The sequence below is a fragment of the Myotis yumanensis genome, unplaced genomic scaffold (genome assembly GCF_028538775.1).
Source record: "Myotis yumanensis isolate MYYU_CA2020_CCGP unplaced genomic scaffold, mMyoYum1.0.hap1 SCAF_19, whole genome shotgun sequence".
NCBI classification, from domain to species: domain Eukaryota; kingdom Metazoa; phylum Chordata; class Mammalia; order Chiroptera; family Vespertilionidae; genus Myotis; species Myotis yumanensis.
The window spans coordinates 8,785,969-8,811,054 of record NW_027223770.1 but is presented as its reverse complement, the minus strand read 5'-3'; the positions used below and the strand labels follow the sequence as shown (position 1 = coordinate 8,811,054).

Genomic DNA, 25,086 nt, shown 5'->3' with positions numbered 1-25,086 from the left:
AACCCGGGACCCTTCAGTCCGCAGGCCGACGCTCTATCCACTGAGCCAAACCGGTTAGGGCTAAATATGTTTTTATTGACTTCAGAGAGGAAGGGAGAGAGAGATAGAAACATCCATGATGAGAGAGAATCATTGATCGTTTGCCTCCTGCATGCCCCCCATTGGGGATTGAGCCTGCAACCCGGGCATGTGCCCTGATCAGGAATGGAACCGTAAGCTCCTGGTTCATAGGCTGACGCTCAACCACTGAGCCACACCAGTGGGGCCTAATCTTTTCTTTTAAGGACACCAGTCAGATGGGATTAGGCCCACCTCTATGACCTCGTTTCACCTTAATTACCTCTTTCAAGGCCCTGTTTCAGCCATATCCTGAGGCCCTAGGGGTTACGGCTTCAACATAGGAGTTCTAGGGGGACACGATTCAGCACAGAACACTCCTGCCCTGCTGGGGTCCAACCCCAACGGGTCCAGGGATCCCCAAAGGCGCGGACGGAGTCGGCGAAGAATGAATGACATGGAAACTGGGTTCAGTTCATCAGCACAGCGAGGTTCTCCCTCCAGGATCTCCAGCCAAGTTCTGGTGCCATGTTCTCTCGCTAGGTTCTCCAGCCAGGTTCTCCAGGTTCTCCAGCCAGGTTCTAGCCAGGTTCGGTTGCCATGCTCTGTCTAGGTTCTCCAGCCAAGATCTGTAGCCAGGTTCTGTCCAGGATCTTTTGCCATGTTCTCTGGCTAGGTTCTGGTTAGGATCTGATGTTTATTGTCTTGCCACATGCGTATTTATACCAGCCGATTTTAATCCTGTCAACCTCCATTACAAAGGTTAGGGCGTTTCTTATCTCCATTCCAGGGAGTAAAGATTATGTAGCTTAACTACCGGCCTGGCACTTAATCAAGGGGTTGTATCCCCTCCCCAACCTCAGGGAAAAATCCCCACCAGGGGAAACAACCTTTCTCGGAGAGGTGACCTTGGTTAAAACACATAGCGCCAAGAAGGGGAGCAAACATACCAAGAACAGTATGCCATATACGCCAGGTCCCTTGAAACAGCGAGGATGGACCGGCTCCCGGCACTGCCCTTTGCTTAGATGCAGATTCCCAGGAACCTGGCTGTGCTGCCTGTGCCCTTTGATCTTACCTAGAGGTGACTTATGATGGGACATTGTCCCTGCAGGAAACTGGACGGTTTGGGGTTTTTTTTCCTTATATGGGCGAGGATGGATTTTATCCAAGACTCAGCCATCTCTGGGCTATACGGGTAGGTGGCTGCCGAAATGCTAATGGATGACTCATAGGCAGTTGATCAAGGAGGCAGGTAGGAGCGGAGGTATTTAAAGCCTGGCACTTAGGAATAACCTTGAACACAGTTCAGTGGGGCTGGCCTTTGACAGTGCAGTTTAGAGTGAGCCCACGCACTGGACGTCGGGCCGTCGTTAGATGCCACTAGACACAGCCTGAATGTCGTGGGCCTTACAAGGGACTTTCCAAGGGGATTCTGGTCACATTCAGCTTTTGCCTTCCTGTTGCCTCTAAACTCACTAGCTGCCTAAGGTGGGCCTGTGCTCTGTGCCGTCTCTGGGTGAAAAGGGATTGCGGGCGAGGGAGGTGGCCGAGGCTTGAGCGGGGCACTTGGCGTCAGGCTCCTTTGGTGCTGTGGTTCATGGTTGCCGGGTGACAGGCCACCCCTGGGTAAGGCTTAGGTAATAGAGCAGAGAGGCCCTCCCCCTCCTTCACCCTGATGCCTGGCATGATGCCTGGCAGTTACCTGGACCCCCGTGTGGCATCTAGCCACGTGAAAGGGCACTGTCCCCTTGCAGGGGGTCAACCCGTGATGCTCTGGCCCCCTTTCCAGCGTGTTCACGCAGCCAGAGCCAGTTGGCACCAGGCCAGGTCGAGATGGGCCAGAGCTCTCGGCCTTAGTGCAGAGATCGCCAAGGTGAGCTGCAAAGAGCAGTGGGCATATATCCTGGGATGATCGCCCCCCACGTGGGCTCCGTCGCATAAGTCTGTGTCCGAGGTTCTTTGTCTGCCCATTCTCTCCAGTGTACTTGCTTAAGACTGAAGCCTCCGAGACTCGCAGAGCTTTTCCCGTTTGTGGTACCCTGGGTGGTGGAGGGGTCAAGACTGTGCCTCTGGAGCCAAGCTCCGGGCCTCCCATCCTAGCTGAGCATGGAGCTTAGCTTTGCCAAGCCTCCGCCTCCTACCTGTACACAGGGGTCTGATAGCATCTCCCAGGAGGCTGCTGGGGAGATTTAATGTGATGCCCATTTTGATGTGTAAGTGCTTGACCGATCATAGGTTTCTTTATCACGGCCGGAGACTGCGCTTGTTTGGAATATCATGGCACACAAGCAGGGGTCCTGAACCCAGGCCAAGGCCCGAATCCTTTTTGCCTCGCTCCTGGCCCAGCGGGTGGCCGCCGCCAAGCCGGGAAGCGGAGGCAGCACAGCAGCTGGAGACCAAACAGCAATTAAGAGTTTCACAGCCTCCCAGGGAGTGGGGGGCATTTGGCTCCGCCAGAGTCACTCCCTTGGCCTTCTTAGGGCCTCGCCAAGGCAGAAAGCCGGGTGTCACCAGGCTGACGGAGGCACCAATTAAAATGAGCAAGCACCCGGCATGCTGGGTTCCAGCCTCGTCACCGAAATGCGAATCCTTTCGCTTCCTCTGCGTCTTCACGGGGGACCCTGTCTGTCGCCTCGGGCCCCCCTGCCATGAAATGCCATCTCTCCCCTCCACATGCAGATAGCTGCCGCGGCGAAATGGCAGCAGTGGCAGCTGGGTGCGGGCGGGACCGGCTGCACCGCTCTTCACCCGTCGCCTTAGGGGGGTCTAAGTTCACATTTGCTCCGAGAGCTTCATGAGCCAGAACGCGCTCCTCCTCAGCCTCCGAGCTGGGGAGGGGATGAGCTGGGGAGGTGCTGATGGCTCCCAGCTGGGGCCTCTGGTGGCTTCTGGCTGCAGTGCCCCTGAGCTGCCTCAGACCAGATAGTGCACCGGGGCCAGGAAGGAAGCCCTGCTCTATGGAAGGGACCAAGGGTTCAAGACTGCCCTCCCCCCTCCCCCCCCCCCCCCCGCCCCCTTTGCTGGTGAATTCCCTGTTTTGGAAATTTCCTGACTCTCTCTCTCCGTTCCAAGCTGAGGAAGGTCATGTACAAGGAAGAGAGTGGCTCACAGGTATTGAGCTCCTACCACGTGCCAGGCGGTGCCCGAGGCACCTTCCTGGGCCGCCTCTCCCTGGATCCTCCCCGCAGATCTGCGCAGTTGGTCTCATTGCTTCATCTGACGTAGGAAGCCGAGGCTCTGAGGTGGGAACTTAGCCAAGCTCACGCAGCCAGCAGGCGCCCATGGCCACTTCGAACCCGTGTCTTCTGGCTCCAAAGCTCAGGCCCCTACCCGATGGGCCGCACACCAGGCAGTCAGGCTCTGAAGAGACAGGATTTTAGGGTGAATTTGCTTTTCCAAAAGGAAGCTGATGTCTATCTTTATCTTCATCTTTGTTTTTTGTTAATCGTCGCCTGATGATATTTTTTCCACTGATCTTTAGAAAGAGTGGAAGGGAGGGAGGGGGAGAGAGAGAGGGGGAGAGAAAAAGAGAAAGATCCGTGTGAGAGAGAGACATCAGTCGGTTGCCTCTCACATGTGCCCTGACCGAGGTCTGGGATTGACCTGCAACCCAGGTACGTGCCTTTGGCTGGAAATTGAACCCGTGACCCTTCAGTCCGCAGGCCGATGTTCTGCTACTGAGCCATACCGGCCAGGGCTATCTGCATTTTTTTTTTTAATTAAACTTTTATTGCCTACAAGGTATTTCTCCTACATTGGAGTGCGATACCTGGAACTCCCTTTCATGTTGCAAAAATAGCAAAACCGACGGGGTTTCACTGTACAAGCTGTATTGGATCATCACAGAAACTAGAAGACATGAGTAAGTGGGAAAAAAAGCCACAGAGGGCAGCCACGATGGCACCCGCGGGCAATCGACAGCTTCCTCCTCGATGTGCGCACTTCCCCAACCCTCTCCGCATGGTCTTGGAGGGTACCCCCCGCCCCCCAGGGCCGTGCTGTGGATTGAGACTTCATCCTGCGGTGATGGAGAAGCAGGCGAGTGACCTGTCCCATTTCAGGTCCGGGTCTGAGATTCACTCGGGCTGCCCTGCAGAGAGAGCTGGGGATGGGGGACAAGGCCAGGTGTCATGGAGGTGGCCCGGGGACACGGTGAGACCTGCTTGGTTTGGCCCGAGCCGTGTTTTAAGCAGGTGTCTGTTTGCTCACAGCATGAGCACTTGGGCCCTGTGGTCTCACACACCCCAGCTTCCCACGTTTGATACCCGCCAGGTGCCTGCAGGCACTTGAGTTCATAGCCCCTGGAGTGAATTTTGGTGGATTTGGCACTTTGGCGGGAGGCGAGAGAGCAAATGACATTGAAGACTCAACTAAGGAGTGAGCAGATCAGCCTGTGGACAAGTGGGATTTGGGGACGAGTAGGAGTTGGGGATGCCGGGGAGAGGGTGTGCGACTTGAGGCGTGGGGAGGGAGTAACCTGCCCAGGCAGACAGCGGGCGGCGGGGCTGCTTGGTTCAGCCAGTGTTGGTCTGCCAGGTACCGGGCAGGCACCTGGGCAGGCGTGTGACGCACCCTGATCGCAGAGCCCTGCCACCTCCGTCCTGTGGCCTTGCACAGTTTGGTTATCCCCCGAGTACAGATAAGCAAACCAGAAACAGCCCCGCTCCCTTGGTGAGAGTTAGGCCAAGTTCTTGGATCAAGTGACAGACGCAGCCCTTGAAGGCCAAGTGCCCTGCCTCACGTTCCCTGCCTGGCCTGACACCTGGCCGTGGCCCGGCCCTTTCCAGGCCGTGAGCAGTTTCGCCTGTTACACTCCTGGCGGGCTGCCCTCCGTTCTGTGCTCCACCCCAGAAATCAGAACCAATAATCAAACATTTTAAAACGTGGGGCTGCTCCTATAATCTCATGTTTTCAACACCCCATCATCTCGATTATTATTTAACCACCTTCGCTACCGAACCTCCCTGTGGGCTGCTTGCCTCTTTTTTGTGGGAGTCGGGGGTAGACAGAAAGGGAGAGAGAGAGAGAGACTATGTGAGAGAGACACATTGATTGGATGCCTCTCTGACATGCCCCAACCAGGGCCGGGGATCGAGCCTGCAACTGAGGTACGTGCCTTCGACTGGAATTGAACCCGGGACCTTTCAATCCACTGGCTGATGTTCTGTCCACTGAGCCAAACTGGCTAGGGCTGGGCTGCTTGTCTCATGCTTCTGATCTGTCCCCACTTCACTTGCAGACCTTTGTCCTCCTTCCCATGAGCTTTCCCTCACCCTCCCCAACCGGTTAGGGTAGTGGCTGCATTTCCACACCCTCCCCTTCTCTTAATACACTGTTTGCACCTCACTCTCTGCTCTCCGTGCCCAGAGGCCCGCTGGCTCCCCAGCCCCTACGTGTGAGAGATTTGATTAATGTCTCATGTACCGAATCCGGGTTTGCTTTGTGCCATGATGGATTCCTAAACACTGTGAGAAAATGGACTTCGGGTGAAGTAGATAATTTAAAACATGGGCAGGAGGGCTGAGTTCGGCAAAGCCTCCTTCCACAGTGTGATAAATACCCCTTGGCTCATCCTGGTGGGTTTTGTCAACCACGTTTCTTTCCATCAAGGCTTAACCTGTTTGTGGATTTCTTTCTTTTTTAAAAAACATATTTAAAACATATTTTTATTGATTTCAGAGAGGGAGAGAGAGATAGAAACATCGATTATGAGAATCATTGATCGGCTGCCTTCTGCACACCCCACACTGGGAATTGAGTCTGCAACCTGGGCATGTGCCCTGACTGGGAATCGAATCTCGGTCTTCAAGTCCATAGGTTGACGCTGCACCACTGAGCCACGCCGGCCGGGCATGGAGTTCTTCCTGGTGTCTCTGATGCCTATTTGAGGTGGCCTGGCTGAGTTGGGCAGGGCAGGAAGGTACAGTGCCCAACGCCCCGAGTAGCGCCTGGGTAGGTGCAATTGTTTCGGGTCCGGATGTTTTATATAACTGCGCCTCTTCCTGGTAGTACAAGTTCTGCAAAGGCAGGGACCATGTCTTTTCTGGGCACTTAGTAAATTGTCATCAAGTAACATATCTGGGAGTGAGTCACCAGGTTCCAGAAACACCCAGGGTCCCAAGTGACTGTCAGTCACACCCTGGCCTGCTCCCGGAGCCATCTGGGATGACAGGGAGGCATACACATGTGACCAGGCCAGAAATAGCCCGGGCGGGGCCTGGCCCCTGCTTCCTCTAGGAGCAGCCTGCTTTTTGGGCGTTTAGGTCTCTGCTTTTAGGGCTTTGCAGTTTTCCAGGAGCCCACACATGCCCCGTAATTGCTGTCTCAGCCCTGGTGGCTCGTTCCCACCTCCCCTCCGCTCTGAGCTCACTCACCACCACCCTGCCATTCGTAGGCTGCCTTCCTGTCTTGTTCACCTCTCTTTCTGTTAGATTGAGTTTTGTGTGTGTTTTTCAAAGACAAAGTTTTTTATTTTTATTGATTTCAGAGAGGAAGGGAGAGGGAGAGAGAGATAGAAACATCAGTGATGAGAGAGAGTCATTGATTGGCTGCCTCCTACACGCCCCCTACTGGGGATCGGGCCGCAACCCCAGCATGTGCCCTTGACCGGAATCGAACCCGGGACCCTTCAGTCCTCAGGCCGACGCTCTATCCACTGAGCCAAACCAGCGAGGGCAGATTGGGTTTTTATTTTTACTTTTTCTTATTCTTTTAGCTCTTGTTGGAAATCAGCTCGGGCGGAGAGAACTGGGCGCCATGCTGGCTAATGGCTTGGAGACACTCCAAGCTGCCGGATGCCTTAGCTTTCACTTGTGAATGGTCGTCGACAAGCGTGATGCCTTCCCTCTGTGACTCTCAGGGGTCCCCTCTCATCACGGGCTCGGCTGTTCACACTTGGCTGGCCTGCCTCGCTGTCTGGAATCACAGCTTTTACTGCGCACCCGTAGCCGGATGGGTCGCCTCGATGGGGCCCAGATTGTAACAGAACCAAAGCGTCCTCAGCTCCAGGCACGTTGGCTCGCGTCGCCGGGCTGTTTCCTTTTGGGTCAGACAGTGTCCTGGCATGTGTCCGGCTCTCAGATCTGGAGGTCAGGAGGCTTGGGAGAATTTTCAGGTGGTTAGAAATGTGTGTGTGGCCCTGGCCGGTGTTAGCCAGTGGTTAGAGCATCGGCCTGTGCACTGGAGAGACTCGTGTTTGATTGCCAGTCAAGGGCACGTACTTGGGTTGCAAGTTCAGGGTGCGTCCGGGAGGCAGCCATTCGATGTGTCTCTCTCACATCGATGTTTCTCTCCCCCTCCCACCTCCCGTTTTCTCTCTAAAAATCAATGGGAAAAAAATATCCTCACTCCTCAGGTAAAGATTAGAAGAAAAAAAAAAAAAACACAACAAACAGAAACGTGCGTGTGTTGGGGGCGTGATTCCGTCTGCCAATACGCCACAGCACGCCCCCATTTCTTCAGTGTCTGACTTGCCGGCATCCCCTCTTGGTAGCTGTGCAACCTTGAATGAGGAGCTGAGCTTCCATTTCTTCCTGACTTTCAGTTTCTTCATCTGTAAAACGGGGATAAGAATGTTTCCATTCAGGGCTGCCATAAAGATGAAATGGGAAATTCTCATAGAACATCGGCCTCTGCTTAAGACACGTTAGCTGGGTTTTGCATTTTCTTGAGGATCTGGTTGTGGCAAATGGGGGGCCCACGCGTTAACGTCCCTGGCCACCTGGTGCACTGCAGAGATAACAGCTCCAGCAGCTGCAGCGTCTGCCCACTCTAAGATGGCTTCTTGGTTTCTCATATTTTTCTTTATTGGCGGTGCCTCTTTTGGGCTGCTTTCCGCACTCGATGGAAGGGGAAACTGAGGACAAGGAAGAGAAGGCTGAGCCCAGCGCCTGGCCACTGACTGCGCAGGCCAGGCGTTCAGGCCCCTGCCGGCTCCTCTGGGAGCGGCACCAGCCAGGCCAGCCCAGGTCCCAGGAGAAGTGGCATGTCCCGGCCATCCAGCTCTCTGAGAGGTAGACTTCCTCCCAACTGTCACTTCCCCGAGGGCCCGTGCCTTCTTGTCGCTGCTCTTCTGAGCAGAGCTGCTTGCTGCTGCAGAAGATCCAGGCGCTGGGGCGTGGCCAGTGCTCTGTGCGCCTAGCCAGGCCCAGGGCCCAGCCTCTCTTCCCCTCCTGCCCTTTGCTCCCAGGTAGGGGCTGGAGCAGACTTCTGATCTGAGCTGAGAGGACAGCATCAGCTGACATGTCAGTAGCCTGCATGAAGCGCATGGCTCACAGCCAGCCTCGTTCCTCTAGCCCTGCTGGTCTGCTGCCCCCGGGCAGGGGCATGGGGCGGGGGTGGTGGTGCCCATGTGCAGTGAAAAATGCCTTTCGTCTCCATTTGCTCCTCCACCGCCGCCGCTCCCGTCCCCATCCCTGTGTGCTCCACAATTAGCATTTGTGCTGCTTCCAAGTGAATGGGGACAGATGTTCACGCAGGTGCTGCACTCTTCACTGGGTAAACAGAGTGCAGTTCGCATGCCTGTGTGTGTGTGTGTGTGTGTGTGTGAAGCGTAGGGCCTTTGAGATGTGCCTAGTCTTTACATATGTTTTCTTTTTTCAAAGTATCTGAAGCACTTTGCACATGGTAGGTGCTCGATAAATGCTGGGTGATGGGTTGGAGTGAAAACCTTTTGTTTTCATTATAAACCCAGTGGCACAGGAGTGGGAAGTACAATTGCAAGTGAAACCTTGAGATTCACAGACGAGAGAAGGTAGGAATCAGGTCCTGCCTCACCACAAAACCACCTGCGGGCGTCTGTAACCCAGTGTTCTCTCTGCCTGGGCCAGAGGGGGGCGGAGGGGGTGCCAGGACATGGTTCGTCGCGCAAAGGGTGGTGGTGAGGAGGCTTCGACGATAGAAATGACCTCGGTGGCCCCATAAATGTGACTCACCTTGGCTCCCCCAGGAAGAGGAACTTGCATTTTGCCCGAGCAGGAAGTTTGTAGATGGGGTTACCATGTTAACCAAGACTGACCACCTTGGTTAGGTGGTCAGTATGCCCCGCTGTTAGAGCCCACTGGTTCAAGTTCCCTACGTGGCTTATAGCCGCCTGCTGCTTCTGCAGGTGGGGGAAGAGGGTGGGTGCTCGGGTGGCCTGGGCTTGAACCTCAGCTCAGCCACGTCCTTGCTCTGTGACCTTAGGCAGATCACTCAGCCTCTCTGGGCCTTCGTTTCCTCTTCCGCAAACGGGAGAGGATAGCAGCATCTGCTTCATCCGGCTTTTTGACCCTGAGAACTCTGTTTGGGGCACGTAACGTGCCGAGTGTGAGCTGTAGTTCTTGGTATCGGCCTAATCTCTGGCTCTTTAAGCTTCAGGATTATGGGACCTTCTGGGTTCCCACACATGCCCTGCTGTGTGCTTCTCTGTGCTTTATGCATGATCTCCCCGTTTCTGGAATGTAGCCCCACCCCCTACCTCATCCACCTGGTGACACCTCTTCATTCTTCAAAAGACTGTGCAGACATCACCCGTGAATCCCTCCCTGCCCCTGCCCAGCGGCCCTGGAGGGTAGCTGTCGTCACAGCCTTTCCTAGGCTGCCATAACGAACAGATGACTTTAATGCACCGGAATCACATTCCTTCTTTTGTCTCCCGATAGCGAACCCCGTGAGGACAAGAATTCATGGTTAACTTTTCAAGAAAATCCAACACCTAGCACAATGCCTGGTCTACAGTAGGTGCTGAATAAATGTCTCTTCAAATTAAACCATGTTTATTTGCATCTGGAAAGTCAGCCTTTCTAGACTTCACCCACCCCCCTTTACTCCCCCAAATTACCGCATGATTTCTTAAGACTAGAGAGTTGCTCTCAAGGTCATGTCATAACCTCAGGAAGGGAGACTTCTGTGTGGCCAGCGTGGGGTGGACACCTGGGGCAGTGATCACCGCCGTAGACCATTAAGGGGTGTTCATTTGCCCTCCTGCCTTTCTGTTCATCTCCTTAGTTACGGCTCTCAACTTGCTAGCCAGTTCAAGTTCACCGACAGCCTTCTAGTGTCTACAGAGAATCCCTCTGGATTTGGCCACTTACAGTAGAGCCCTGTCAGCTGGCCAGAAACAAAGTTGGAGGTGGCAGCGGGCATTATTCTATCATCCTGGCCGGTTCCAAACCGGACCCCCTCCTTCTCGAACAGCGCTTGACCCATGGGACAGGCCTGGGTGAGCTTTTCATTTTTCCTTTCCGCCTCTGGCTTAAGCCTTTGGCAGGATGGGTTTTGGGCTTGAGTCCAGTGATTCAACGGGGAGGGCTCTGTGCCAGCTCTCGCCTTTTGGAGGTCTGTATATTGGCTCGGGGCTCTGCCCGGGTTTGCAGCCTTTAGTAATGTGCGTGGATAATGTGGGTCTGCTTCCCACACCATCTTGCAGCCAGTCACCAGCAAGGGAAGGCCCGGGCAGGAGGGAATGTGTGCTCTGCTCTCTTTCGGCAAAGTGGCTCTTGCCCGATTTTTGTCTGGGGGCCTTGGCAGGGCCAGCCGGCACAGGCAGTGTGGCAACGCCGCGCCTGGAAACTCATCAGTGTCACTCCGGTTCATTTCCTCCCCTCTTCGAGCGTTTTCCCATGGAGTGGGGCTCGCAGTGACAACTGGCGAACGGTTGGGCGGTTGCTCGTTGTCATTCTGGTGGGCACCGGTTTCCGGAGGGCGCCAAGTGCTTTGTGGGTATTGGCATTTGTTTCTGCCATGCCCGGGGCACAGTTGGCGCCGGTCCCAGTTAATGGATGAAGAAACTGAGGCTCTGGGGATTAAATGGTGGGAGGGGAGGGGTACAGCTGGGAGTGAACTTGGGTGAACAGGGCAACCTTTTGTCTTGAAGAGGATGTGCAGGAGTGTGTGTGTGTGTGTGTGTGTATGTGTGTGAGAGAGAGAGAGAGAGAGAGAGAGAGGGAGAATGCGCGAGGTTGGTTGCAGGCACTTATGAGAGAGAATGAAAGGGAGTGAGGATTGCATGGGGGTCGGGTCCTCAGTGTAAACCTGCCCAGAACAGTCAGGGCCTTGCATTCTTTCCGATCAGAGCTGCCTCCCAGGAGGAAGGAGCTCATAGGCCTTTTATCCAGAGCAGCCTCCTGCCCCGGCCCCAAAGGAAGGCCCAGCAGATCCTGCCCTGCTGGGAGGGAGGTGGGTCCCAGAAGCCCTCCCTCCGCCTGTCCTTTCCCTCTCCTCCCTGGCGCAGCTTTATGGCCGGCATATGGAAACTGTTTCTATTTACCCGGCACCCCCAGGATGCGGCTGCACACTGCTCCAGCGAACGGAAACCCTGGATTCCCCGCAGGGCCGTTGCAGAGGCTGCATGCAAAGCAGCCAGCTGTTTTGCAGGGAGCGTCTGGGCCCTGTTACATCAGCGTTGCCATCTGTGCAAACAGGTCATCCTGGTGCGTCGGCCTGCGCTCTGGCTGGGGCGCTGCTCTCAGACGTGGAGGCAGAGTTTCTGTTGCTGTTTTGAATCCGCATGCCTGTCCTTCCGGCTGGTTTGCCAGTCCCTTCTTCTGCCAGTGATTTCAGTTCACCTCCCCGGGCTGCTTGCCAGGACTCGGGGAGAGTAGTTTAGGGGTAGGTGTTGCGTAAGTCTCGAGTGGCTAAGGTCTACGGGTCTGAAAAGGCTGCCGACTGGTTCTCACCGGAGCACGCTCTGCCTAGGGCACCGGGGGTGCAGAACGAGATGTTTCCTTCAGGGAACTTTCCCCGGAGGCGCATGTGGGAGCTTCCTGGTTGCCACGCGTTCCTGGTCAGCCTCCTCTGGCCCTTTGGAAGCCTGCTGTGAGCAGAGAAACTGGCTTCCCTGAGAACCAGGCAGACGGCTTCTCCTGCCTGCTGCGCGTCTTCTCCCTTCTTCCCTCCAGTCCCTCCAGTCCGGCCCAGCTGCCGAGGCGGAAATGCCGAGGCCGGGGCCGGCCGTCCTCTTCCTGGAGGAGGCAGTGGAGGGCCAGCTCCCCGCCGGCCCTGCGGTGCGGTCATCCTGCCTCCTGGAGCGGGGCCTTTGTGGTCCGCCTCCACCTCGCCTTTCCAGCTCTCCTGGAAGAACCCACCCTGCCCTGGGTAAGGACGGTGGCCAGGTCCCAGGTCCCACATGCTCATTCTCACGTGTCTGTCATGATCGCCAGTGTAGGGCCGGCCATCCCACAGGGTGGGGCTGGACCTGGGGGGAGAGCTCACCTGCCCACTTTGGTGGCCAGGATTCTTTCTGAGCAGGGGACGCTCCCGGAGACGCAGACCCCAGGCATTTACCCGGGACCTTTACTCCCTGGAAGTGCAGACTCGGCCCAGGTGGGCAGGAGCAGATCAGGGCAGGTAGGTGCTAACAGCCACGGAGCTCTGCGCTTCCCAGGCAGACGACCCGGGCAGGCCCAGTGGGCCTCAACGTGGGGACCAACCATCCCCTGGGACCTCATGCCCAGTGGTGACCAGGAACGGAGCCCCTCACAGCTCTCACTTCCTGCTTTGAGGGAGTTCATTCTGAGGAAGTCCCTGAGATCGGTTCCCCAGGGAGCAGGGCCTTGTGCCCTGGACACCCCCACCTGAACTCCAGGCCACAGTCAGTGGCCCCCTTACCTCTGACGGCCCCCTTGAGCCCCCTGCCTTCCTCTCTTTTACGGGCCATAATTGTCCTTTCCCTCTGGGAGGCCGCTAAGCCTTTAAGCGTTCCTTCTAACTGCAGCAATAAAGCACTGGGAGTTGGAGCGTGTCCATCGCCTCTCCAGCCTAGGAAGTGGGAAACAGCGAAGGGGGCAGGGAATGAGGTCTCCCCCACAGCGCGCCCCCACCCCACCCCTCCTTGCCATGCACTCAGAGTGCTGCTGGACTTGGCCGCAAGGCCACCGCCTCTGCTTGAGGCTGCCATGAAAGGAATGGGAGGGACCAGGCCCCCTGCCTTCCACTGTGCCCTTTCTGCAGCCCCTAAATGCGCTGCCCAGCCGCTGGGGCCCGGCGTGACGGCGGCTCTTTGAAATCACCTGCAGCTCCTGAATAGCCCCTTGGCCGCCCTCGCCTCCCTGGTCACCTAGGGCCTTTCTGCCCTCTCCCCACATAAGAGCCACAAACAAGCTAGTCGGCTTTGCCTTTTGGGACCTGGTCAGCAAGCCAAGGTCTGTGTTCTGAGCAAGTGCGGGGTGAATGGTTAGCAGCCGAGGACAAAGGCCACCTGGAGGGGGCACTCCCCATCCCTCCCCTCGGCAGTTCCTGTCTTAGTTTTCCTTTCTTTTCTTTCTGTCTTTTTTAAGGCTCTGCTCTGGATTACTCTTATACAACATAGTCGCGCTTCAGCAGGTCCTTAAAAGATGGTCTTTAGAAAATACAGACAGATCACGGCAAGCCCCTTATAAGGCCCTTGGGCACCCCCACTGCACCCTGGCTGGGCACCGGGCTCTGGTGGACACACCTGCTGTGCCCTCCGACCACTGGCCATCTCTAAGTGTCTGAGTGTCCCATGGAGTGTGCATTCCAGGCAGGGAAGCTGGCTCTAACGTATTGGGTGGGGGAGGTGGTGGTTTCAACCCCAGGAGGAAGCAGAGAGCAGCGTGAGGGTGATGGGCATGTGACTTCCCAGAGAGGCCAAAGGCGGCCTCTGAGAGGACGATGTTCGGGGGGATCCTGGGAGATGGGGGAAGGAGGCCAGTTAAAGACCTGGGAAAGGGCCGAGGGAACAGTAAGTATTGGCAAATTGAGGCTAATGTCCACGGCATCTGTGCCAGCTCATCATCCGCCCGCCCGGCACTGCCGTTACTGTACCTGGGACTGCTGTGTCCGGACCACCGGCCCCTGCTGTGCTGTGTGAAGGTCGCGGAGGCCGGGGTGTGGGCACATGAGGGGGCAGCACTGTCCAGCTGCCTGCCTGTGGCTGCTCCTACTTCCGCGTCACTTTTGGCCCATGCCTCCCTGGTCTCATGAGCAGATCAAAGAAGTCGGTTTGACCTTCTCTCTTTGCCTGGGGCTTAGTTCTCTTAGGCCTGGACACTGGGGTCAGAGTGGGGGGTGCTGGCCTTGGGTAGAGAAGGGCCAGTGGCACCGAGTGCAGGCGGCAGCCAGGTGTCCTCCTCCTACTGGTAGCTCCGTTTTCAGTGACTTCTGCTGCTAATTCGTGGCCTCCTGCTTAGGAGCTACCCAGCCTAGACAGTCTCCCAGCCCCGCATCTCACTAGCTGCATGGCTTCTGCGAGGGACTTAACCTTTGCCCTTCTGCACCTTCCTTCCCTCAAGTCTGAGGTGGGCTTAATCATAACCTTCTTCTTAGGACTGTTGTGAGAATTAAATAGGTTGATGGGTATGAGTGCTTAAATATGCATGATATATATATATATATATATCTATATATATATATATATATATGAGGCCCGGTGCACAAAAATTTGTGCACTCGGGGTGGAGGGGGGGCGGGTCCCTCTCTACTCAAAAATTTGTGCTCCCTGGGGGATTGGGCCTAAGCTGGCAGTCAGACATCCCTCTGGCAGCCCGGGAGCCCTCGGGGGATGTCCACTTGCCAGCAGGGAGCAGGCCTAAGCTGCAGTCAGAAGACATCCTTAGCGCTGCTGAGGAGGCAGGAGAAGCTCCCATCACCACCGCTGTACTGGCAGCCATCAGCCTGGCTTGTGGCTGAGCAGAGCTCCCCCTGTGGGAGCGTACTGACCACCAGGGGGCAGCTCCTGCATTGAGCATCTGTCCCCTGGTGGTCAGTGTGTGTCATAGTGACCAGTCATTTCAGTCGTTCTGTTGTTAGGGTCAATTTGCATATTACCCTTTTATTATATAGGATAGAGGCCTGGTGCGTGGGTGGGGGCTGGCTGGTTTGCCCTGAAGGGTGTCCCGGATCAGGGTGGGGATCCCGCTGGGGTGCCTGGCCAGCCTGGGTGAGGGGATGAGGGCTGTTTGCAGGCTGGCCAAGCCCCTCAGCGGGGACCCTCACCCCTTGAGGGTGTGGCCAGCCTGGGTGAGAGGCTGATGTCTATTTGCAGGCTGGCCACAGCCCCTTCAGGGTGGGGGTTCCCGCTGGGTTGCCTGGCCAGCCTGGGTGAGGGGCTGATGGCTGTTTGCAGGCTGGCAGCGGCCCCCAGCCACCCAAGCTCCCAGTGGAGGCTGGCTGGAAGCAGTATCTGGGATTTATTTATCTTCTATAATTGAAACTTTGTTGCCTTGAGCGGAGGCTACAGCTGACCAGGGCAGACAGGAAGCTTGGCTTCCTCCATCGCCAGGGTAACCAAGCCTCCTGCTTGTTCCAGTTCTGTGGCTGCCGGCCACCATCCTGGTTGGGTTAATTTGCATATAGTTGCTCTCATTGGCTGGTGGGCGTGGCTTGGGGCGTAGCGGAGGTGCTGTCAATTTGCATGTTTCTCTTTTATTAGATTAGACTAGAGGCCCGGTGCACAAAAATTTGTGCACTGGAGGCGGGGGGGGGTCCCTCAGCTCAGCTTGCCCCCTATCAAATACTGGAAGCCCTCAGGGGATGTCCTACTCCCTGCTCCCTGCACCCCTTGGGGAGCGGGCCTAAGCCACAGTCTGGCCTCCCTTTGTGGTAGGCGACCGCGCTGATCAGGGGAAGGCACCAGCCCCATCACCCTGCTGTTGCAGCCACTGCCAATCACCGCAGCCACTGAGGTGTTTTCATCAACACGGACTCCAGTCCCTTTACCAGGAAAAAATGACAATTTTCTTTAGGCATTTTCAAGATGTGTCTTTCATAGGATATGATCTTTCTTTCTTTCTTTCTTTCTTTCTTTCTTTCTCTCTCTCTCTCTCTCTCTCTCTCTCTCTCTCTCTCTTCTCTTTCTTTCTCTCTCTTTCTTTCTCTCTCTCTCTTTCTTTTTCTTTCTTTCTCTCTTTCTCTTTCTTTCTCTCTTTCTTTCTCTCTCTTTCTTTCCCTCTCTCTCTTTCTTTCTTTCTCTCTCTCTCTTTATTTCTCTCTCTCTCTTTCTCTCTCTCTTTATTTCTCTCTCTCTCTTTCTTTCTCTCTCTTTCTCTCTCTCTCTCTCTCTCTCTCTCTCTCTCTTTCTCCCTTTCTTTCCTTTCTTCTCACCTGAGGATATGTTTCCATTGATTTTTAGAGAGCTTGGAAGAGAAAGGGAAAGACAGAGAGAAACATCAAAGTGAGAGGAACACTTTGATTGGTTGCCTCCTGCATGAGCCCTGACCTGGGCCCAGGCCAGGGAGGAGCCTGCAACCTAGGTACATGCCCTTGGTCAGAATTGAACCCAGACCCTGTGGTAGGCAGGCCGAGGCATTATCCACTGAGCAAAACCAGCTAGGACAGGGTATGACATTTCTTAACCCTCCAGCAGCGGACCTTCCTTTTTTTCTCTAGGAGTGTGGTGGAAAAACCCTAGATCACCTTCTTGGATTCTTATTACCCAAGTTACTAAGAATATTACCAGTGGCATATAGGGAGCTTAGCCAATGAGCAGTCAGAAAAGGTGTTTCCTCTGTAGTTCACACCAATTGCCGGCTTGGCCCCTGCCCAGGCCTAACACCTCTGGCCAAGTCATTAGCTCTGGGCAGAGGACCCCCCAGCTCTCACCATGGCCGGCTCTGCCCCTGCTACCCGTGATCGCTGGCACCGCCCCTGCCCAGACCTAATGCCTCTGGCCGAGGCATTAGGCCTGGGCAGGGGACCCCCAGCTCCCTGCCATTGCCGGCTCCGCCCCCGCCCAGGCCTAATGCCTCTGACCGGGGCGTTAGGCCTGGGCAGGGGACCCCCAGCTCCTTGCCATCAATGCGATGGCTGGCTCCGCCCCTGCCCAGGCCTAACGCCTCTGACCGGGGCATTAGGCCTGGGCAGGGGACTCCTAGCTCCCCGCCATCAACGCAATCGCTGGCTCCGCTCCTGCCCAGGCCTAACACCTCTGACCAAGGCATTAAGCCTCAGCAGGGGACCCCCAGCTCTGTTGCTTGGCACCTACATATGCAAATTAACCGTCATCTTTGTTGGTGGTTAACCACCATCTTTCTTGGCAGTTAATTTGCATATCACCCTGATTAGCCAATGGGAAGCGTAGCGAAGGTACAGTCAATTACCCTTTTTGTCTTTTATTAGATAGGATGCTTAAGTGACTGGTTGACTGGGACCGAAACTAGCTATGACGCACACTGACCACCAGGGGGGCAGATGCCCAACACAGGAGTGGAAACCACAGGTGTGGAAACATGGAACAGACTGATGAATCTCAGAGGGAAGGGGGGAGGGGGGGAGGGCGGGAAGAGATTAACTAAATATCTTATATGCATACTAGAGCAGCGGTCGCCAACCAGTGGTCCACAGACCACTGGTGGTCCATGGGGTCCGAAAGGTTGGTGACCGCTGTACTAGAGGCCCGGTGCGTGGTGCCCTCTCACAATCCAGGACCCCTCAGGGGATTATCAGAGAGTCAGGTTCGGCCTAATCCCTGCAGGACAGGCCAAGGGACCCCTCTGGTGCACAAATCCGTGCACCGGGCCTCTAGTTGCTGTATAACAAACCACTCCAAAGCATAGTGCGGTATGATAGCAACCTCATGTACTTTGCTCATGAACCTGCAGTTGGGGCAGGGTTTGGGAGGGGCAGCTTCTCTGCTGCCCACACTGTCCATCTGGCCACTTGACTAGAGCAGAGATGGCTCATTCAACTGACGGGCAAGTTGGTGCTGCCTGTGGGCCGGGAGCTCAGCTCATCTGGGCTGTGGCCGAGGGACCTTGGGCCTTCTCGTGGGCCTCTCCACCGGCTGTGTGGGCTTCCTCAACATGGTTCCAAGAGCAAGGGCCCCAAGAGAAAAAGGTGGAAGTAGCCTGGCCGGTGTGGCTCAGTGGTTGAGCATCGACCCATGAACCAGGAGGTCACAGGTTTGATTCCTGGTCTGGGCACATGTCCGGGTTGCAGGTTCAATCCCCAGTAAGGGGCGTGCAGGATGCAGGTGATCAGTGATTTTCTCTCATTGATGTTTCTATCTCTATCCCTCTCCCTTCCCCTCTCTCTAAAAATCAATAAAAACATTTTTTTTAAAAAGGTGAACTAGAAGCGTCAACTTAGAAGTCAGAAGCGTCACATCTTCCATCCTGTCGGTCAAAGTAGTCGCAGGGACTCCCTGGTCTCGAGGGGCAGAGGCACAGGCTCCACCTCTTTGTAGGGAAGGTTCCAGAAGAGCAGGGGGCGCGAAAGGGAATGCTGTGGCTGCCTTTGGAAAAGAAAGTCTGCCACGGAATAGATTTGAAATGGGATTCTTTATCCTCATGCAGGGGGTGATTAGGAGTGTGGATTATGGGGAGCCAAGTTCTCATCACAGATGTTCTTCCTCTGTGTCTCGGTGTCACTGCTGACAGTGTCAGTGGAGACACTTGGGAGTTGTGACAGCAGGTGTAAGTATAGGGATCTTCATGGGCGCCGATTCTGGAAACGCTCGGGGTGGGTGTCGGGCAGAGCCAAGGCTGCAGCTCGGGCCACCTCTGTCACCGTTCTGTTCTCGGGCAGCTTTCCCCACGTGGTGGCCGAGGCAGCTGCCTGCAGCCGCTGGGAGAGAGCCCCTCCTTCCCAGTTTCAGCGTTCCCTGGCCGGGCGTGGGGCAGCACCCCTGCCTGAACCAGCCTGTCCGGGGGAGGTGAGGGGCTCTCAATGCACCTGGGCCACCGGCCCGGGAGCCAGGGGTGGAGTCAGCCAGAGCTGAAGAATGTTCTCCGAAGGCTGATGGGGCAGCGCAGGAAAGGGCATGGCATCAGCACTAGGAAGCCACAGGTGACCCCGTACCAAGGAGCAAATCCAGTTGTTGTTGTTAATCCTGACCCGAGGATATTTTTCCTTGGATTTTTAGAGAGAGTGGAAGGGAGGGGGAGAGACACACAGAGAGAAACATTGATGTGAGAGAGACTCATGGATTAGTTGCCTCCTGCATGCACCCTGACCAGGACCAGGGATCGAGCCTGCAACCTAGGCACGTGCCGTTGACCGGAATCGAACCCGGGAATCCTTCAATCCACGGGCCACCATTCTAACCACTGAGCCAAACTGGCTAGGGCCAAATCCAGTTATTTTTCATTTTTGACTAAGTAGAATATTAACACACTTCCAAAAGCCAAAAGTAAACAAAAAGTAGGAGGGATACTTCTGCCCCGTTTCCCACCTCTCTTATGGGTAACCGATTTCACTGAGTTCTAACTTCTCTTCCTCTTTTTCTTTTCTGTAAAGTGGGTAGCTGTATGTTTTCGCTTCCTCCCTTTTTTTACATCAAAGATGTTTGTGCTCTTATGTACTTGCTTTTTCACTTACAAGACAAGGAAAAATATTGTTACGTAGCCATACTAATTCTTGCTGTCGTGGTGCATGGGGCAGAGATTGACGTATAAGTGATGGTGAGCCTGTCAGAGCACGCGAGGCGACGGCCAGCCCTTTCCTCTGGGGAACAGCGTCTCTGTGCTCTTCTCCTGGGCTGTGCGTGAACCTCTCTCCTCTTCCACTGCAGATGGAGGCAGCTATCCCGTCCCCGGCTCCCAGGCCTCCAGCCTGAGCTCAGAGGGCGAGAGTTTCCCCTCGAGCCCCACTGGACACAACTGGGAGATGAATTATCAAGAGGCGGCCATCTACCTCGAGGTGAGCATGTCTGGGTCAGGACTTGGCCCTTCTTGGTGGGGTCGGGAGGCAGGGCTCTGTTGGCTGCCTAGGAATCCAGTTCTGGCTTCGGTTCTCTGTGCGTGAGCTTCTCGCCTTACGGTGGGGAGAGCCAGCCTGATGGTGCCTGCACTGGACGGGCGATGTACTTGGGCTCGTCAGGTGACCCCAGCTTGTGGCTCCACCTGCCCCCAGGCTCCCTGAGTCCAAAGCCATTAACCTAGTGAGTTGCAGAGCATGATGTAAACTTCATCTATCTAGTCTCCAAGTGATGGTCTTTCTTCTATACATTGTTGCCTCATTTCTATAGCTACCACATGTATGCACTTGAAAATGAGCCGTGTGGTTGTGGGAAAAGAGGTTACAAAACAGGACTTGTATGAGCATTGTTGTATAGCATTTATGTACACACACACACACACACACACACACACACACAAACCCATATATAGCTGTTTATATAGATACTAGAGGCCGATACATGAAATTCGTGTAAGAGTAGGCCTTCCTTCCCCCGGCTGCCGGCACTGGCTTCCCTCTGGCACCCGGGACCCAGGCTTCCCTTGCAGCCTGGCTTCGTCCGGAAGGTCGTCCGGAAGGACATCTGGTTTAATTAGCATATTACGCTTTTATTATTTTAGATGTACTAGTATATAGCTACAGATACCTGTGTATGTGTGTGTGTGTGTTTGCACAGACACCCATTCACATCTGGAAAGTTGTTTATCTCGATATGAAAGGTGATTATATTTAGCTGATGGAATTTTTACAACCTTATAATCCTGTGTATTATTTGAATGAGTTTTACCCAAAATGCACCGTAAAAAAAAAAATCAGAGCAGAACTGTGATCTCCATGAGCAGTATTTGTGGCTGTTTCTGGAGGGTGGGCTGAGCCACTGTCGGATGGTCTTCCTCTTCCTGCTTCACGCTGAGCTGCAGCGCAGACCCTGACCAGGTGGCTGGTGTACTTGGCTCATCGGCCCCTTGCTGCTAGAGGCTGCCTGGCCCCTGCCGTTTCTCCTCTTCCCAGAGTTTATCTGTCAACTCCGTCACCTCGGGAGCCGGGTGTCAGCGGTCGTAGTGCCTCCGAGATGGTTGTTGTTTGCTGTGTGGGCTTCTCCTCAGGGAGCGGAGAGTGGAGGCCTGGACATCACGTAGCACTGGCCGCCTTCTTATTTTTCGTAATCTCCTTCACGATCAGCAGCCAGGAAACAAGGCCCTTGTTCTCCCTCCTTGGGGTCTGGCGCAGCACCCAGTGACCCGGGTCATATTTCACTCCGTGCTCATTGGTGGTGGCCTCAGCCTCCACCTCCTCGGCGGCCATTCCGAGTCCTAGAGTTAAGCTGGAGCCTCGCCCCTCTAGTCAGACCTTCCCTGCTGGCTGCTTGTGGGAGGAAATGTCCCAAGAATTGCATTTTTCAATCATCCAAACCAGAAGCGTCCAGGCCGCCATGGGCGTCGCGCCATGGGGCAGCGTGAAAACCATAGCCCTGCGCAGATCACAGGGCCGGGACAGGCCTGCCCCTGCCCTCTGTGTGACCGCCGGCGTGTTTGTTCCCTCCGTGGACCTGCCCCGTCCAGTCTGTGGTCTGTCTTCATGTTCTGGTACTGAGGGTAGTGACGCATCCAACTTCAGGAAGCGACTTCTTCAAAGCTCCTCGGCAAACCACAGTCTAGGCCAGCGCTGCCCGCCTCCCAGCTACTGGGTGATTGGTCGCTGATGGCGCCTGGGGAAGTGGTCTCTTGCAAAATGGTTCATCCTACCAAACATCTATTAAACACCTACTGTGTGTACCAGACACTGTCCCAAGTGTCTTCCCGGAGCCCCGTGAGGAAGGGGAGAGCCGTCTCGCTGACAGCTGGAGAGGGGGTAGCCCAGGGAGGCGTGGGGCGGCCCCTGCTTGCTGATCCCGGGACACCCCCCCCCCCCCCCCCCGGCTCTTTACATTCTACAGACACTTCTGAGAGTGAGCACCTGGCCTCGAGGGACCAGTTGTGCCCAGTTCTCTACTTTCTCTGGACCTTTTTTTAAAAAACACATCTTTATTGATTTCAGAGAGGAAGGGAGAGGGAGAGAGAAACATCAATGATGAGAGAGAATCATCGGTCGGCTGCCTCCTGCACGACCCCCCACCCTGCTAGAGATTTAGTCTGCAACCCGGGCATGTGCCCTGGCCGGGAATCGAACCTGATTCATAGGTTGACACTCAACCACTGAGCCACTCTGGCCGGGCTGGGCCTTTTTTTGTTGTTGTTGTTAGTCCTCATCCGAGAATGTTTTTTCCATTGATTTTTAGAGAGTAGAGGGAGGGGGAGAGACAGAGAGAGAGCAGCATTGATGTGAGAGAGACAGCAATTGGTTTCTTCCTGAACAACCCTGACCAGGGCCGGAAGTGAGCCTGCAACTGAGATGGGTGCCCTTGACTGGAAATGGAACCCACGACCTTCAGTCCACGGGCCAACACCCTAACCACTCGGCCAAACCAGCTAGGGCCCTCTGGGCCTTTTATTCTTTGATTCCTCCACGTGGTTTTTAGGAATCAGCAAGCCTTTTAAGCCCCATCAGCAGTCCAGGGCGAGACTTAACTGTGCACGGTTTGTGGCCATAAGACTTGAATTTCCATCGTCTTCTGTCTCTGGCCTGAACCTCCTCTTACCCGCCAGGCCCTTCCTCTCACCCTGGCCCACGGCGCGGCCTTGGTGCTGTGCTCAGAGGCTCGCCGCCCCCGTGGCTCTTGTTTCCGCAGGAAGGCGAGAATAACGACAAGTTCTTCACCCACCCCAAGAATGCCAAAGCGCTGGCGGCCTACCTCTTCGCACACAACCACCTCTTCTACCTGATGGAGCTGTCCACCGCCCTGCTGCTGCTGCTGCTGTCGCTGTGTGAGGCCCCTGCCGTCCCCGCGCTCCGCCTCGGCATCTACGTGAGTGTCCTGATGGCTGGGAGCCGCTGCTCCCTGGGGTCAGGTGCCAGGAACCTCGCTTGGGCTAATGCAAGCTTAAGCTTAAAGGGGAACTTTCTGGAAGGGCAGACAGTGCGAATGGATTGAAAACAGGCCCTGGGAGGCCCTCGAGGCCTGGGGAGCAGCAGTGACTCGCTGGTCCTCTGGGGGTCCCTGTGGAGCGAATGCACTTTCCTCACTCAGTCTGACTGTGATTCTGCTCGCTCGCTCGCTCGGAAGTGCCAGGGAGGGTGCAATCTGATGGCCTCACTTGGGACCAGCGGCCACACCTCGGCGCCAGGTGGGCAGCACACAGCACACCCGATGGCAGTCCCTCCCACTCTCTCCAGCCTCAGAGGAGGGGCGGTCGGGTGCGATGGCCAGCGGAGGACAGGGGCCCGGCGATGCCATGTCTCCGCACCCTGTGGTTGCAGGTCCACGCGACCCTGGAGCTGTTCGCCCTGATGGTGGTCGTCTTTGAACTCTGCATGAAGTTGCGGTGGCTGGGCCTCCACACCTTCATCCGGCATAAGCGGACCATGGTCAAGGTGGCGTGTCCATCTCCTTATAGCGTTTTCTCCCCTGGCACCTTCAATCCCGTCTCTTCACTTCACTTCCAAATCCCCCGGCGCTCGGAAGTGTAACCCGGGGTCCCCACCCTCGCTGCGCCCCAGCCTCGCAGAGCCGTGCTCCAAGGTCGGGGCCACGGTCACGCTGACAGCAGCTGGTGTGATTCGGAATTTGGGGCGCCGAGCACGGGCGCGGTAACCCTCGCGGGAGATGCATTACTCTTCCTAGTTCACATCCAGCCACAGCAGAGAATGGGATTCAAACCCAGGTCTGGCTGGCCTCCAAGCCCACGCTGACCTGTAAGCAGCATCGGACACGTTCTCTCTGTGCAGCAGAGAGAGGCACGAGTAGGAATGCGTCCGAGTGGCACTTTGCAGTGTAAGAGGCATGCACAGTTGTCCAGAGAAAGTGCCCGAGGAATTGAGGAGCAAGGTGTGCTTCGGACCTATCTCAGAGGCCTTCACAGTGCAAGTCAGGAGAGCCGAAGCCAGGGCTGGTAGACGTGGCCGGGCAGAGTGGCAGGAGTTTTTTGTTGGTTTTTGTTTGTAAGAAATAAAGGAGGGGAGGAGACAGAAACATTAATGTGAGAGAGACATCGATTGGTTGCTTCCCACACTCTGACCAGGGTCCGAGCCTAGGTATGTGCCCTTGACCGAAGTTGAACCTGGGACCCTCCCGTATCCAGGCCAACACTCTGCACTGAGCCAAACTGGCTGGGGCAGTTGTTTTTTTTTAATATGTTTTTATTTATTTCAGAGAGAGGGAGGGAGAGAGAGAGAGAGAGAAATCAATGATGAGAGAGAATCCTTGATCGGCTGCCTCCTGCATGCCCCCCCACTGGGGATCGAGCCCACAACTTCCGCATGTGCCCTGACCGGGAATCGAACTGTGAACTCCTGGTTCATGGGTCGATGCTCCATCACTTAGCCACACTGGCCGGGCTGAGTGTCAGAGTTGCTCAGTGAATACCCTCTGAGGTGCTGCAGGGAGCATTGCCCTCTGGGTCATCCTCCTGCGACCACACACCAGTGCCACAGCCCAGGGCCCTTCCCCAGGGGCTGCTGGATGTTGGGGGCGGGCGCTGGAGAGAAGGGATGGGCCTTCCGAGACCAGAGTGGGCATTCCCTAGCGAGCCCTGAGCTCAGGGCATTCGGGAGGCGTCTGGGCGGAGGAGCTGACGCTGCTCTTTGCCCGTCCGCCCCCAGACCTCCGTGCTGGTGGTGCAGTTCATCGAGGCCATCGTGGTGCTGGTGCGGCAGACGTCCCACATGCGGGTGACCCGGGCGCTGCGCTGCATTTTCCTGGTGGACTGTCGGTACTGCGGTGGCGTCCGGCGGTAAGGCCTGGGGGAGGAGCTGCTCAGACAGTCGCTATCCTGGCCTGGCCTGGACCCCTGGGCCAGTGGAGCAGGACCCAGTGAGTCAAGTAGCCATAAGATCCATCCTGCACGTCGGTAGAGTCTAACTCAGCACGCTCACCTCCCTCTGTCTCTCGACCCCACAGAGAGGAAGGCTATTCCCCCTGAAGCTTAGGTGTCCCAACCCCAGGCCTACGTCCCAGCTTTCCCTAAGCAGAGGGGCTGGCTCCTCTCCAGGCACATTATCTGCCCCAACACAGCAGCAGCAGCGCTCGTAGCAGGCAGCTTGGCAAAAGGTCCACATGACTCAGGCTGTCCTGGTGCCTCCCACGAGACCAGGGCACTGCACCCAAACAGACCGTCAGCCTAGAGTTAGACTGAGCTTTGAGGTCCATCTGGAGAGTCCATTGGCTGGGGGACTGTTGATAAGAATGGGCTGGCAATTCATTCTCTGGGCATCCTCAACGCAGGACACAAGTGTCCTAGGGCCAGCTGGCCCCGAGCTGTCTCCATGCCCCCACTTCTCGGGGAAGCGACCTCTGCACTGAGTCTGTGCCCTCAG

At 55.8% G+C, this 25,086-nt stretch overlaps 1 protein-coding gene across 1 annotated transcript in view; it reads left to right on the top strand.

Annotated features, from left to right (window-relative positions):
* Positions 1-25,086, top strand: part of TPCN1 (two pore segment channel 1) — a 51,796-nt gene that overhangs the window by 5,269 nt on the left and 21,441 nt on the right. Inside the window, 4 exon segments of the mRNA XM_070399956.1 lie at positions 19,508-19,635; positions 22,403-22,579; positions 23,032-23,145; positions 24,373-24,503. Of these exon segments, the coding sequence (XP_070256057.1) occupies positions 19,508-19,635; positions 22,403-22,579; positions 23,032-23,145; positions 24,373-24,503 (550 nt within the window).